The sequence below is a fragment of the Pelodiscus sinensis genome, chromosome 3 (genome assembly GCF_049634645.1).
Source record: "Pelodiscus sinensis isolate JC-2024 chromosome 3, ASM4963464v1, whole genome shotgun sequence".
Lineage (NCBI taxonomy): Eukaryota > Metazoa > Chordata > Testudines > Trionychidae > Pelodiscus > Pelodiscus sinensis.
The window spans coordinates 198918792-198934430 of record NC_134713.1 but is presented as its reverse complement, the minus strand read 5'-3'; the positions used below and the strand labels follow the sequence as shown (position 1 = coordinate 198934430).

General features: G+C 54.9%; 2 protein-coding genes across 2 annotated transcripts in view; one reads left to right on the top strand and one right to left on the bottom strand.

Moving 5' to 3' along the window:
* Positions 1-4392, bottom strand: part of BCL2L11 (BCL2 like 11) — a 161683-nt gene extending 157291 nt beyond the window's left edge. Inside the window, exon 1 of the mRNA XM_075925871.1 lies at positions 4243-4392. The gene's annotated coding sequence lies outside the window, so the exon portion shown is untranslated. The remainder of the gene's footprint in view (positions 1-4242) is intronic.
* Positions 4393-4548: 156 nt separating this feature from the next.
* BUB1 (BUB1 mitotic checkpoint serine/threonine kinase) overlaps positions 4549-15639 on the top strand; it is a 59538-nt gene continuing 48447 nt past the window's right edge. Inside the window, exons 1-6 of the mRNA XM_075925870.1 lie at positions 4549-4684; positions 5992-6051; positions 6136-6280; positions 7693-7889; positions 8979-9022; positions 9505-9608. Coding sequence (XP_075781985.1) covers positions 4662-4684; positions 5992-6051; positions 6136-6280; positions 7693-7889; positions 8979-9022; positions 9505-9608 — 573 coding nt within the window. The 5' untranslated portion in view covers positions 4549-4661. The remainder of the gene's footprint in view (positions 4685-5991; positions 6052-6135; positions 6281-7692; positions 7890-8978; positions 9023-9504; positions 9609-15639) is intronic.

The window sequence follows — 15639 nt, the reverse complement described above, 5'->3', positions numbered from 1 at the left end:
CCTAGTGCTCACCCGCTCTTGCCGCCCCCTGACCTGGCCAAGGCAGAGACCTGAGCCCCCCCCCCCCCGGCCTAGTGCTCACCCGCTCTGGCCACCCCCTGACCTGGCCAAGGCAGAGACCTGAGCCCCCCCCCGGCCTAGTGCTCACCCGCTCTGGCCGCCCCCTGACCTGGCCAAGGCAGAGACCTGAGCCCCCCCCCCCCCCCCGGCCTAGTGCTCACCCGCTCTGGCCGCCCCCTGACCTGGCCAAGGCAGAGACCTGAGCCCCCCCCCCCGGCCTAGTGCTCAGCCGCTCTGGCCACCCCCTGACCTGGCCAAGGCAGAGACCGGAGCCCCCCCCGGCCTAGTGCTCACCCGCTCTGGCCACCCCCTGACCTGGCCAAGGCAGAGACCTGAGCCCCCCCCCCCGGCCTAGTGCTCACCCGCTCTGGCCGCCCCCTGACCTGGCCAAGGCAGAGACCTGAGCCCCCCCCCGGCCTAGTGCTCACCCGCTCTGGCCACCCCCTGACCTGGCCAAGGCAGAGACCTGAGCCCCCCCCGGCCTAGTGCTCACCCGCTCTGGCCACCCCCTGACCTGGCCAAGGCAGAGACCTGAGCCCCCCCCCCCGGCCTAGTGCTCACCCGCTCTGGCCGCCCCCTGACCTGGCCAAGGCAGAGACCTGAGCCCCCCCCCCGGCCTAGTGCTCACCCGCTCTGGCCACCCCCTGACCTGGCCAAGGCAGAGACCTGAGCCCCCCCCCCCCGGCCTAGTGCTCACCCGCTCTGGCCACCCCCTGACCTGGCCAAGGCAGAGACCTGAGCCCCCCCCCCGGCCTAGTGCTCACCCGCTCTGGCCACCCCCTGACCTGGCCAAGGCAGAGACCTGAGCCCCCCCCCCGGCCTAGTGCTCACCCGCTCTGGCCACCCCCTGACCTGGCCAAGGCAGAGACTTGAGGCCCCCCCCCCGGCCTAGTGCTCACCCGCTCTGGCCACCCCCCTGACCTGGCCAAGGCAGAGACCTGAGCCCCCCCCCCCCCCCCCGGCCTAGTGCTCACCCGCTCTGGCCACCCCTGACCTGGCCAAGGCAGAGACCTGAGCCCCCCCCCGGCCTAGTGCTCACCCGCTCTGGCCACCCCCTGACCTGACCAAGGGAGAGACCTGAGCCCCCCCCCCCCCCGGCCTAGTGCTCACCCGCTCTGGCCACCCCCTGACCTGGCCAAGGCAGAGACCTGAGCCCCCCCCGGGCCTAGTGCTCACCCGCTCTGGCCGCCCCCTGACCTGGCCAAGGCAGAGACCTGAGCCCCCCCCCGGCCTAGTGCTCACCCGCTCTGGCCACCCCCTGACCTGGCCAAGGCAGAGACCTGAGCCCCCCCCGGCCTAGTGCTCACCCGCTCTGGCCACCCCCTGACCTGGCCAAGGCAGAGACCTGAGCCCCCCCCCCCCCCGGCCTAGTGCTCACCCGCTCTGGCCGGCCCCCTGACCTGGCCAAGGCAGAGACCTGAGCCCCCCCCCCCGGCCTAGTGCTCACCCGCTCTGGCCACCCCCTGACCTGGCCAAGGCAGAGACCTGAGCCCCCCCCCGGCCTAGTGCTCACCCGCTCTGGCCACCCCCTGACCTGGCCAAGGCAGAGACCTGAGCCCCCGCCCCGGCCTAGTGCTCACCCGCTCTGGCCGCCCCCTGACCTGGCCAAGGCAGAGATCTGAGCCCCACCCCCGGCCTAGTGCTCACCCGCTCTGGCCACCCCCTGACCTGGCCAAGGCAGAGACCTGAGCCCCCCCCGGCCTAGTGCTCACCCGCTCTGACCACCCCCTGACCTGGCCAAGGCAGAGACCTGAGCCACCCCCCCCCCCGGCCTAGTGCTCACCCGCTCTGGCCACCCCCTGACCTGGCCAAGGCAGAGACCTGAGCCCCCCCCCCCGGCCTAGTGCTCACCCGCTCTGGCCACCCCCTGACCTGGCCAAGGCAGAGACCTGAGCCCCCCCCGGCCTAGTGCTCACCCGCTCTGGCCGCCCCCTGACCTGGCCAAGGCAGAGACCTGAGCCCCCCCCCCGGCCTAGTGCTCACCCGCTCTGACCACCCCCTGACCTGGCCAAGGCAGAGACCTGAGCCCCCCCCCGGCCTAGTGCTCAGCCGCTCTGGCCACCCCCTGACCTGGCCAAGGCAGAGACCTGAGCCCCCCCTCCCCCCCCGGCCTAGTGCTCACCCGCTCTGGCCGCCCCCTGACCTGGCCAAGGCAGAGACCTGAGCCCCCCCCCCGCCTAGTGCTCACCCCGCTCTGGCCACCCCCTGACCTGGCCAAGGCAGAGACCTGAGCCCCCCCCCCCCCCCCCCCCGGCCTAGTGCTCACCCGCTCTGGCCCCCCCTGACCTGGCCAAGGCAGAGACCTGAGCCCCCCCCCCCCCCCGGCCTAGTGGTCACCCGCTCTGGCCACCCCCTGACCTGGCCAAGGCAGAGACCTGAGCCCCCCCCCCCCCGGCCTAGTGCTCACCCGCTCTGGCCGCCCCCTGACCTGGCCAAGGCAGAGACCTGAGCCCCCCCCCCGGCCTAGTGCTCACCCGCTCTGGCCACCCCCTGACCAGGCCAAGGCAGAGACCTGAGCCCCCCCCGGCCTAGTGCTCACCCGCTCTGGCCACCCCCTGACCTGGCCAAGGCAGAGACCTGAGCCCCCCCCCCCCCGGCCTAGTGCTCACCCGCTCTGGCCACCCCCTGACCTGGCCAAGGCAGAGACCTGAGCCCCCCCCCCCCCCCCCGGCCTAGTGCTCACCCGCTCTGGCCACCCCCTGACCTGGCCAAGGCAGAGACCTGAGCCCCCCCCCGGCCTAGTGCTCAGCCGCTCTGACCACCCCCTGACCTGGCCAAGGCAGAGACCTGAGCCCCCCCCCGGCCTAGTGCTCACCCGCTCTGGCCACCCCCTGACCTGGCCAAGGCAGAGACCTGAGCCCCCCCCCGGCCTAGTGCTCACCCGCTCTGGCCGCCCCCTGACCTGGCCAAGGCAGAGACCTGAGCCCCCCCCCCCCCCCCCCGCATAGTGCTCACCCGCTCTGGCCACCCCCTGACCTGGCCAAGGCAGAGACCTGAGCCCCCCCCCCGGCCTAGTGCTCACCCGCTCTGGCCACCCCCTGACCTGGCCAAGGCAGAGACCTGAGCCCCCCCCCCGGCCTAGTGCTCACCCGCTCTGGCCGCCCCCTGACCTGGCCAAGGCAGAGACCTGAGCCCCCCCCCGGCCTAGTGCTCACACCGCTCTGGCCGCCCCCTGACCTGGCCAAGGCAGAGACCTGAGCCCCCCCCCCCCCCCGGCCTAGTGCTCAGCCGCTCTGGCCACCCCCTGACCTGGCCAAGGCAGAGACCTGAGCCCCCCCCCCCCCCCGGCCTAGTGCTCACCCGCTCTGGCCGCCCCCTGACCTGGCCAAGGCAGAGACCTGAGCCCCCCCCCGGCCTAGTGCTCACCCGCTCTGGCCGCCCCCTGACCTGGCCAAGGCAGAGACCTGAGCCCCCCCCCCCCCCCCGGCCTAGTGCTCAGCCGCTCTGGCCGCCCCCTGACCTGGCCAAGGCAGAGACCTGAGCCCCCCCCCGGCCTAGTGCTCACCCGCTCTGGCCACCCCCTGACCTGGCCAAGGCAGAGACCTGAGCCCCCCCCCGGCCTAGTGCTCACCCGCTCTGGCCACCCCCTGACCTGGCCAAGGCAGAGACCTGAGCCCCCCCCCCCCCCGGCCTAGTGCTCACCCCGCTCTGGCCACCCCCTGACCTGGCCAAGGCAGAGACCTGAGCCCCCCCCCCCGGCCTAGTGCTCACCCGCTCTGGCCGCCCCCTGACCTGGCCAAGGCAGAGACCTGAGCCCCCCCCCGGCCTAGTGCTCACCCGCTCTGGCCACCCCCTGACCTGGCCAAGGCAGAGACCTGAGCCCCCCCCCCCCGGCCTAGTGCTCACCCGCTCTGGCCACCCCCTGACCTGGCCAAGGCAGAGACCCGAGCCCCCCCCCCCCCCGGCCTAGTGCTCACCCGCTCTGGCCACCCCCTGACCTGGCCAAGGCAGAGACCTGAGCCCCCCCCCCCCCCCCCCGGCCTAGTGCTCACCCGCTCTGACCGCCCCCTGACCTGGCCAAGGCAGAGACCTGAGCCCCCCCCCCCCGGCCTAGTGCTCACCCGCTCTGGCCGCCCCCTGACCTGGCCAAGGCAGAGACCTGAGCCCCCCCCCCCCCCGAATTTCCCCGTGTTTGGGGGTCGGCGCCCATTGGCCCCAAGCCCAGCAGGGGCGCGGCCAGACCTGTTCTGAGGAGGCGGGGCTGCTCGCCCAGCTGCTGTAGGCCCCAGGCGGTTACCATGGCTACCCCGCACCAACCGCGCCGCCCAACGCCTGGCGCCGGCACGGGCGCGCGCGCGGCCCGGGGGGCGTGTCCCCGAGCGACAGGCTGAGCGGGGAGGGATCACTTGTGTGGGGCGGGGCCGGGCTCAGGAGAGGCGGGATTGTGGAGGGGAAGGGCGGGGCTATGCCTCCCCGCTCTGGTCACTGGCCCCACCCCCTTCCCGCGGCGCCTCCAGGCGTTCCCTGGGATTGGCTGCGGGGCGACAGGCGCCCAGCCAATGGGGAGGCGGCCGCCGCGGCACTGCGCCTGCGCGGGGGATTTGAAGCGTCCGGGCCGTTGAGCTCGCGCTGGCCGGCGGCTCAGTGACGTTCTGGCTTCCATGGAGCTGGCGGCTCGCGAGCGGTGAGTGGGGGGGCCCCCCACGGGGCAGGGAGCGGGCCGGCCGCAGCGGGGGTCCTGGGGGCTGGGCTGCCGGGGGGGCGAGGCGAGGGGAGGGGGCTGGGCTGATGGGGGTGTTGGGGGAGAGAGGAAAGGGGAGGGGGGCTGGGTTGCTGGGGGGGCTGGGCTGCTGGGGGGGCCGTGGGGGCGAGGGGGGGGGCTGGGCTGCTGGGGGGGGCCGTGGGGGCGAGGGGGGGGCTGGGCTGCTGGGGGGGCCGTGGGGGCGGGGGGGGCTGGGCTGCTGGGGGGGCCGTGGGGGCGGGGGGGGGGCTGGGCTGCTGGGGGTGCCGTGGGGGCGAGGGGAGGGGGCTGGGGTGCTGGGGGAGAGAGGAAAGCGGAGGGGGGCTGGGTTGCTGGGGGGGCTGGGCTGCTGGGGGGGTTGTGGAGGAGAGGGGAGGGGGGCTGGGTTGCTGGGGGGGCTTGGTTGCTGGGGGGCCGGGGAGAGGGGGGGGCTGGGCTGCTGGGTGGGTTGTGGGGGAGAGGAAAGGGGAGGGGGGCTGGGTTGCTGGGGGGGCTGGGCTGCTGGGGGGGTTGTGGAGGAGAGGGGAGGGGGGCTGGGTTGCTGGGGGGGCTTGGTTGCTGGGGGGCCGGGGAGAGGGGGGGGCTGGGCTGCTGGGTGGGTTGTGGGGGAGAGGAAAGGGGAGGGGGGCTGGGTTGCTGGGGGGGCTGGGCTGCTGGGAGGGCCGTGGGGGAGAGGAAAGGGGAGGGGGGCTGGGTTGCTGAGGGGCCTGGGCTGCTGGGGGGGCCATGGGGGAGAGGAAAGGGGAGGGGGGCTGGGCTGCTGGGTGGGCCGGGGGGGAGGGGGGCTGGGTTGCCAGGGGGAGGGGGGGCTGGGTTGCTGGGGGGGCCGGGGGGAGGGGGCTGGGTTGTCGGGGGGGCTGTGGGGGTAATGGGAGGGGGGCCCTCGCAGAGAGGGGAGGGGGGCTGGGTTGCTGGGGGGGCCGGGGGGAGGGGGCTGGGTTGCCGGGGGGGGGGCTGTGGGGGTAATGGGAGGGGGGGCCTGGCAGAGAGGGGAGGGGGGCTGGGTTGCTGGGGGGGGCTGTGGGGAGGGGAGGGGGGGCCCTGGCAGAGAGGGGAGGGGGGCTGGGTTGCTGGTGGGGGCTGAGGGGAGGGGGGCCCTGGCAGAGAGGGGACGGGGGCTGGGTTGCTGTGAGGCTGCATTCTGTAACATCCCTTTGCATTATTGGTGTTTGACCCTTCTTCCCCACCATGTTTTGCCCTTCTCCTGAACTACTGCTGCTGCTCTGTGCCTAACCTCTGTGTGTGAGCAGGATGTTTGAAGCCCAGATAGGGAGCTATCAAGGCGAGGATCCCCTCGATCCCTGGGACAGGTTGGTATTTGGATTGCTTTCCTAATGGCACCTATCTTAAAACACTGTGTGTGCTGCAGGAGTGGCATGTTTCTCTTGTTCCAGGTATTTGCAGTGGGTGGAAGGTGCTTTCCCATATCAGGATGGACAGGAACGCTTGTCTGCTTCATTAGAACAACTCGTAAAAGCCTTTATCAGTGAGAAGAGATACCACCAGGATCTGAGATTTGTTAAATACTGCATTAAACTAGTAGGTACACTTAGATATGTAGTCAGCAGTAGAAATGTGTAGAGAATTTACCAGTGTCGGAAACAGTTTGAATTCCTCAGCAGTAACATCTCCAATACAGATTATAACAGGAGTGAATTGGGATACTTTGGGCTAGTCAGGCCAGCTGAAACTCGCTTTTAGATTTCAGGAGTCCCTTGCCCTCTGCCCTTGAGCTGATCTTAATATTGCCTTAACACAGGGGTCTCCAACCTTTTTAAGCATGAGATCGCTTTTTGAATTTATATGCAATCCAAGTTCTATCTCAAACCCAAATACCCTTGTCCCACCTCCTTTGTGCTCCTTCTCTGAGGCCCAGCCCCTGCTAACTCCATCCTCTCTCCCTCCTTTCCCCCCTGCGTCCTCCCTCACTTTCACCAGGTAGGGGCCATGGGTTGGGGTGCAGGCTCTGGTCTCAGATTAAGGGATTTGGAGTGTGAGGGGGGCTCTGAGCTAAGCTTGGGCAGGCAGTTGGGGTGCTGGTGGGGATTTTAGGTGCAGGCTCTGGAAGGGTGTTTGGATACAGGGGTGCTCAGGACTGCGACAGGGACTTGGGGTGTATGACTGGGGCAGGGTTTCAGGATGTGAGCTCCAGCTGGACACTGCTTACCTCAGGTGGCTCCTGGGTGGTGCTACAGTGGGGCTAAGACAAGCTCACTCCTGCCCTGGCCCTGCACCACTCCCAAAAGCAGCCAGCAAACTCCATCCCAAGTCCTATTGTGCCCCCTGTATGCTCTGTGGAGATAGGATACAGGGTGGGAGAAGTGGCACTTTGACATCAGTGCCCTTCTTCTTCCTTCACAGCAAGCAGGAGGCTCCCAGGGGTGGGAGCAGCAGTTCCAAGGCAAAGGATGGGAGGGGCAGCTGAAGTGCCAGCACTTGATTAACAGTCTCTTGGCCAAACAAGTCAGGATCACCTGTCAGAAGCTCCAAAATCTGCCAGTAGATCATGATCTACTGGTTGGTGACCACTGCCCTAACATCACACCTTTAAATCTTAAACAAGACAATTGGGAAGGAGGGTGGGGGAATCCTCATGACCTTACTGATTTCAAGTGTAAAGCTTGAGAGGATGTTTGTCTTGTTCTGTTAGTATGATTTGAGAAATTGCCCTTTCTTCCTACCACATGCCTGAGGTGGCCTTCTGGGGAGAATGGTTTGCTTCCTCCTCCTTACCATTTTCCTTTTGCATCAGAAAAGGAATTCAGTGGTGCAACTAGAAAAAGGATAGCCTTTTGTGTAATGTATGGAATTTCATAGACATAAGTGTGTCACAATTTTATAATGGGTATTGTGGGACTGCTTTAAATAAAAGGCATCATTACTGCTGTCTGTAAATCCTTCCCCCCCCTTTTCTTTAATGTGCTGATGGGTATCCATATTATGTTTTCTAGGCAGAATTCATCACTGCTCCTAGTCAATTTTTTGATTATATCTACAGCCAAGGAGTTGGTACTCGAATATCTGCTTTGTACGTTGCTTGGGCTCAACAGCTTGAAACTGAAGGGAATATACAACATGCTGGTGCCGTTCTTCAAAAGGGTATTGATAACCAGGCAGAACCAATGGAAAATCTGCAGGAACAATACAGGTAGTTTATTTTGCTCTTTCTTGGCGCAGTAGGATCTGTCCACAATGTTGTGTTCGGTGAAGTATTGAACCTGCCTAAATATACATCTTCCAACAGGGATAAAAACAACTGAATTTCCTATAAAAAGTTCACAAAGCTTAAACATCCAGACTTCCTCACTGTTCAGTATGTCCAGACTTTTGGGTTACCTTTTCCTACTGATACCCTCCATGAATAAAACAACACTAATAAGAAAAATGATCACTGAAGAGGCTATGTCTACAGTTGCTTCCTCTTTCAAGAGAGGAATGCAAATGTAGACATTCGAAATTGCAAATGAAATGGGGATTTAAATATCCTGTGCTTCATTTGCATAATCGAAGACAGCCGCTATTTCAAAATAACAGGCGCTGTTTAGACACGGTTATTTTGGGGAAAAACCCTTCTTTTGAAATAACTGGTAAACCTCGTTGTAGGAGGAGTAAGGGTTATTTCGGAAGAAGGGTTTTCTCTCAAAATAACCACTTCTTAACAGCGTCTGTTGTTTTGAAATAGCGCTATAAAGCCATTATGCAAATGACTTGCATGATATTTAAATCGGTTTCATTTGCAATTTCGAATGTCTTCGTTTGCATCCCTCTCTCAAAAGATGGTGCAAGTGTAGACCTATCTGAAGATACTATGGAGGTTCATCACTTTTCAAGGGTTTTGTTTCTCTTATTGGCATGTGACAGATCCATTAGCCTGCCCTGTATAGTGTCACTTTGACTGGGTAGGCCTAGCTTAAAGAACAAAATAACCTATTTCACTTCAATTAGCATGCTTTGGAAGTACTCTGTGGGACACTTTAGTTGGATAGCCAATTGCTTAACTCTCCTAGGGATATGTGAACTATTATGCTGTTACAGACCAGTTTCTTTACGATGAATGTGCTGTAAAGAGCCTAAATCGTCACTACTATAAGCAGAGATACGCCCTGTGAAATCAAAAGGTGTGTGGCGTCCACTTACGATAGATGAATTTGGCCTTTCATTTTTGATTTTGGTGTAACGGATCCACAGTATCGAAGTCAATGTTATGCCTTCATAATAACTTCTCCCTTCAATCTAGACTGTTCCAGTGTCGTATCCCTCAAAGTCATCCATTGATGCAAGGTGAGTCTAATGTTGAATTATCCATGAACAACTACACTCAAATGGACTAGCTTGCCATGGTGTTTTTAATGTAGTCTTCTGTAAACACCAAGACTTACCTTATTGGAACTCTATCCAGGCCTATGCTAAGGGGAAGGTCAAATTAAGATACACAACTGCAGCTAAGTTAATTACGTAGTAGGGATGTAATAGTGTAGTAGATTAACTGATTAATTAATAAGCAAAAACTTATAGGTTAATTCTATAGACTGCATGCATTTACACACACCACCCCCGCCCCCAGTAAATTTGTTAGCAGGCTGGCCAACAATGGGTCTAGGGCCGACGCCTTCCCCCCCCTTGCTGTGGCTCGGCATTTAAAGAATGTTGGGTGCCAGGCAGCCTGCCTCACTTCTGGCTTGTGCTGGGTCCTGGAGCTCAGACTGCCCTCTTCTCTTCCCTTTTATTTTGGTAGCTTAAATAGCATCTCTGTGTTCTTCTAGTTGCTGCCTCAAAACAACTTCACAATTTCCAGATTCCAAATCCAGTGGAGCCTAGAAAAGATGTCTCCGAATCTGGTGACCCAGCATGTCTCTCCAAAAGCCAGGTATCTAAAACTTGTGACTCAAAGTCTTGAGAGAAGGTTATCTTGGTCATGCACTAGCCATGGGAATAAGAGCTGAATGCCTAAAGTCTGGGGTTCACAAACTATTTTAGAAGCTTATAGGATAAATTCAAGATGGTAAAATCAGAGTTACACCTCCAGCAAACATGGAATGTGGGATGTGTGGGTAGCAATAGTGCTTAACAGACGTGTATAGACAAGCTAAGATCAGGACACAATTCTTATCCCTCTTCATTCAACAAATTTCCATATACAAAATGAACCTCCGTGGGAGGTCAGTGCTCCTCTACTAGCCGGCACCTCCCGCTCCCAGGTTCCACTCCTGGCAGCTGGCTTGCTCTCGGGTGCCAGCATCATCCATGGGCCTCCACTCCTGGTCCAGCAGAGCACCTAGCTGCAGCTTCCAGCCCCTAGTCAGGGCTTGCCTTTGGTCCAGTGACATCCTAATCCTAACTTTGTGGGACCACAACTGTTGCTGGACCCAGAGTCCTGGATTTCAGAGGTTCAACCTGTATTAGAAGGAAAGAATGATTTAACTAGTATACTTCAGTAGGAGGGCAGGTTATATAAATTGCAACAGCTGTACCAATTTTGATTCTTAGTTGGAATTACTTTTATTTGATCACTATACCATTTCAACTATGAACTTCTGACAGGATCTGGAAAATCTGCCATTCAGTGAGATCAAAAGTAAAATCTAGTTTATTTAATATGCCAAACATAGTTGAGCCACAAGTATGATAGATTACAGATCTTTATGCATAATAAAACCCGATTGCTGGAAGCTGAAAGTAGGCATGCTGTATCTAGAAACAAGGTGTGGTGAGGGTAATAAATGAGACCCTTAGAACTGGTATGCTAGATCACCATCACTTGGAATGTTTAGTTCAAGGTTGATGCCTTTCTAAAAGATGCTGGAGCTCCAGCACTAGCTATGTCCATGCTCAGGGGTGGAAGCAGAAGAAAAGGAAAAGAAAAGTAAGGCTTGGGGTCTTATTTTTAAAAACTTTCTGCAGACCTCCTGCAGTGGGTCCACTGATCCTAGGTTGGGAACCACCGTTCTAGATCACGGCTGGTCCTAAAGCAGAACTAGCATGATAACTTGACCTTTTCCCCCCATTCTGTTTCTTACTGGCTTTGGATTCACGACAGTACTTACTTGTTAGGTGCTGACTAGTTCTCTTCACAACCTCTTGTGAAAGACTCTGTCAACTGGCTCTCCTTAATCCACCATTAAACCTTTTGTGCATGCATTGCAGAATGGAGTCTTTTATATTTTCAGCATTTCTCTGTCCAGAGACAGACTCTGGTAGCAGGACACTATGCTGAATAGACTGTGGAGGCACTGCATGGGTCTGTGGAGAGTCATGCAGGGCACATGGTCTAAGGGTAGAGGGGTATCTTCACTTGCATCATCAGTGCCTCACTGTTTGTACTGCTATTCTATAATCCATGCCTGGAGGGTCTCTCAGTGCACGTACTCAGAATCTTGCTGTAAGGCGTGTTCAGGATAGATATACTCTTGTTAGGATTTTATCTGCCATTACAAGTTTAAGAGCTGATGAGATCATAGGCTTAACTGAAATAATTACGTTACTTTTGGGTCCTTGGTTATGTCACAGACTGAGTGTAGTAACCCAGGCTTTGGTCCAAGAAGGCTGTCTTGGTGTGGGGAAGCCAGCAAGCAGACCGCTTGAAACGTACCCAGAGGTGGTGGTTTGAGAAGGGGGTGAAAAGAAGATTGGCTAGAGCATGGCTTGAGTGCCACTGGTGTTGTGCTTAAAAGAAGCACCCGGGATCTTTTTCAGGGGGATAAGGCAACACACCACATTTATTGAGCATTCATAGATCAGTCAATACTTTATCATATGCATATGATACATTACACTCATGCACTCTCTCACATATGCACATGCATGCATACTCCATCTTGTTGTTACCAATAGTTGCTCCCCCGAACTGCACTGGCCAGGTGACTTAGATGGGGGGAGGGGTGGATCTGGGCTTCTGCCGATCCGGATCAATGCTTTGACATTGACAAGACTAAAACCTGGGGTTCCTCTGCAAGATCCCTCGTATTTATCCCTCTCATGCAGCCAATTAGTCATTACCTCACCTTTTTTAATACTGCTTCAAAGAGGGTCCTTTCAAGGGCAGGCACTTGCTGCTTGACTCCCAAGGTGTCTGTATGTCCACTTGTCTTTTCAATGAGCTCACTTCACAGGTATTATGACTAGGGGATAAGAAAACTCGAAATAAATAGGAGGAGAAGGTGGGGGGGGGGGGAGAAAGATGCTCTGTTGCCCACCCTCCTACCTCTATACATAAAGTATCAGGAGGAAGGGTGCTAATCCTGAGTAGATAAATATCAAAGTCAGTGGATAGATTGGTAAGGCAGGAAGGAGACCATTCAGAAAGCTGTTAGCACCTTCAGTGATAAAGGGCCCACCACCCCATATCTTGATTAAGTCCATTAGTAATTGACTTGAATTTGCATATGTATTGTAATTCTAAGCTTTCCCTGTGTATTTGGCTTGAGAAGCTGGCCTGTGACAAGACCGCCACCTTCAGATCTGCGAGATTATGGTTAGGTAAACAGAAATGGTCTGCCACTGGCTTCTGAGTATTTTCTTTACGTATATCCGATTTGTGTCCATTGATTCTTTCCCGTAGAGAACATCCAGTTTAACATATATAAATATGTAGCTGAGGGGCACTGTTAGCATTTAATAGTGTAGATCAAATTTCTAGATCAGTGAATTCATCACTGGAGCAAACAACACAAGCCACAAAATCAAAGGATTATTTGACTAAATGAGCAAAAAAAGTTTCTCAATACAAACTTATGAGAGTGATACATGATTATATTGAAATGTTAGACAATGTGCATAAATCTCTCCCTTTTGACCCCTCAAGAACAATTCTTGAGTGGGTCACACTTTATATAACTGTATATAATGGTACTATACTGAGAAACAATTTGAGCTTAAGTTGTAATTTATTAAAGAGGATGTTAAACAATATTTTGATGTGTTATGACAATTAGAATTAAAAAGCACTAAGAAGTCCGAGTGACTATCCCTTAAAAAAATCATACCATTAATGAATACTTATGTTTAGCTTTATGTGAAATTTTGAGGATTTTACATAATTGTTGTTGTAAAATTGCTAAACTGTGTGTTCAAATTTGGACATCCATGGCATTAGTCAGTTGGCATCTTTTTTGTTCAACTAAATCCTAATGATAAACCATGGTTAATAACATCAGCTACTATATTAACATTTATCTTTTGGTACTGAAAATGTAGTCCCATCATACATGCATTGCTGCACAGGGAGTTTAAAGATTCCTATTTTGCCATACAATGGCTTAATTCAGAATTAATCATAGAATCATAGGACTGGAAGGGACCTCGAGAGGTCATCGAGTCCAGCCCCCTGCCCTCAAGGCAGGACCAAGCTCCGTCTACACCATCCCTGACAGATGTCTATCTAACCTGTTCTTAAATATCTCCAGAGAGGGAGATTCCACCACCTCCCTTGGCAATTTATTCCAATATTTGACCACCCTGACAGTTAGGAATTTTTTCCTAATGTCCAATCTAAACCTCCCCTGCTGCACTTTAAGCCCATTACTCCTTGTCCTGTCCTCAGAAACCAAGAGGAACAAATTTTCTCCTTCCTCCTTGTGACACCCTTTTAGATATTTGAAAACCGATATCATGTCCCCCCTTAATCTTCTTTTTTCCAAACTAAACAAGCCCAGTTCATGAAGCCTGGCTTCATAGGTCATGGTCTCTAGACCTTTAATCATTCTTATCGCTCTTCTCTGTACCCTTTCCAATTTCTCCATCTTTCTTGAAATGTGGTGCCCAGAACTGGACACAGTACTCCAGCTGAGGCCTAACTAGTGCAGAGTAGAGCAGCAGAATGACTTCACGAGTTTTGCTTGCAACACACCTGTTGATACAACCTAGAATCATATTTGCTTTTTTGCAACAGCATCACACTGTTGACTCATATTCAACTTGTGGTCCACTATGACCCCTAGATCCCTTTCCGCCATGCTCCTTCCTAGACAGTCGCTTCCCATCTTGTATGTATGGAACTGATTGTTCCTTCCTAAGTGGAGCACTTTGCATTTCTCTTTATTAAACTTCATCCTGTTTACCTCTGACCATTTCTCTAACTTGCTACGGTCATTTTGAATTATGCCCCTATCCTCCAAAGAAGTTGCAACCCCACCCAGTTTGGTATCATCTGCAAACTTAATAGGCGTACTCTCTATCCCAATATCTACATCATAGATGAAGTTATTGAACAGTACGGGTCCCAAAACAGACCCTTGCGAAACTCCACTTGTTATCCCTTTCCAGCAGGATTTAGCACCGTTAACAACAACTCTGTGACTACGGTTATCCAGCCAATTATGCACCCACTTTATCGTGGCCCTATCTAAGTTATATTTGCCTAGTTTATCAATAAGAATATCATGCGAGACCGTATCAAATGCCTTACTAAAGTCTAGGTATATGACATCCACCGCTTGTCCCTTATCCACAAGGCTCGTTATCCTATCAAAGAAAGCTATCAGATTAGTTTGGCATGACTTGTTCTTCACAAACCCATGCTGGCTATTCCCTATCACTTTATTACCTTCCAAGTGTTTGCATATGATTTCCTTAATTACCTGCTCCATTATCTTCCTTGGGACAGACGTTAAACTGACCCGTCTGTAGTTTCCTGGGTTGTTCTTATTCCCCTTTTTATAGGAATATTTGCCCTTTTCCAGTCTTCTGGAATCTCCCCTGTCTTCCATGATTTTTCAAAGATCATAGCTAAAGGCTCAGATACTCAAGGAGCTCATAGAGGAGGTATCCTGGGATGCATTTCATCAGGACCTGGTGACTGGATGACATCTAACTTTCCTAAGTGATTTTTAACTTGTTCTTTGTGTATCCTATCTTCTAAACTTACCCTCTCTCTGCTTGTATTCGCTACGTTAGGCACGCCTCCAGACTTCTCGGTGAAGACCGAAACAAAAGTCATTGAGCATCTCTGCCATTTCCAAGTTTCCTGTTACTGCTTCTCCCTCCTCACTGAGCAGTGGGCCTACCCTGTCCTTGGTCTTCCTCTTGCTTTTAATGTATTTATAAAAGGTCGTCTTGTTTCCCTTTATGCCTGTAGCTAGTTTGATCTCATTTTGTGCCTTTGCCTTTCTAATCTTGCCCCTGCATTCCCATGTTGCTTGCCTATATTCATCCTTTGTTATTTGCCCTAGTTTCCATTTTTTATAGGACTCCTTTTTTATTTTGAGATCATGCAAGATCTCCTTGTTAAGCCAAGCTGGTCTTTTGCTGTATTTTCTATCTTTCCTACACAGCGGAATTGTTCGCTTTTGGGCCCTTAACAACGTTCCTTTGAAATACTTCAAACTCTCCTCAGTTGTTTTTCCCTTCAGTCTTGCTTCCCATGGGACCTTACCTACAAGTTCTCTGAGCTTATCAAAATCTGCTTTCCTGAAATCCATTACCTCAATTGTGCTGGTCTCCCTTCTGCCTTTCCTTAAGATCATGAACTCTATTATTTCATGATCACTGTCCCCTATACTGTCTTCCACTTTCAAGTTCTCAGCTAGTTCCTCCCTATTTGTTAAAACCAAATCCAGAACAGCTTCTCCTCTGGTAGCTTTTTCAACCTTCTGAAACAAAGTTGTCTCCAATGCAGTCCAGAAACTTATTGGATAGCCTGTGCCCTGCTGTGTTAGTTTCCCAACATATGTCTGGATAGTTGAAGTCCCACATCACCACCAAATCTTGGGCTTTGGATAGTTTTGTTAATTATTTAAAAAAGGCCTCATCCACCTCTTCCACCTGGCTAGGTGGCCTGTAGTAGACTCCTAGCATGATATCACCCTCGTTTTTTACCCCTTTTAGCTTAACCCAGAGACTCTCTACACAGCTATCTCCTATGTTCATTTCCACTTCGTTGCCCAAAACAATGTCCGTTATAC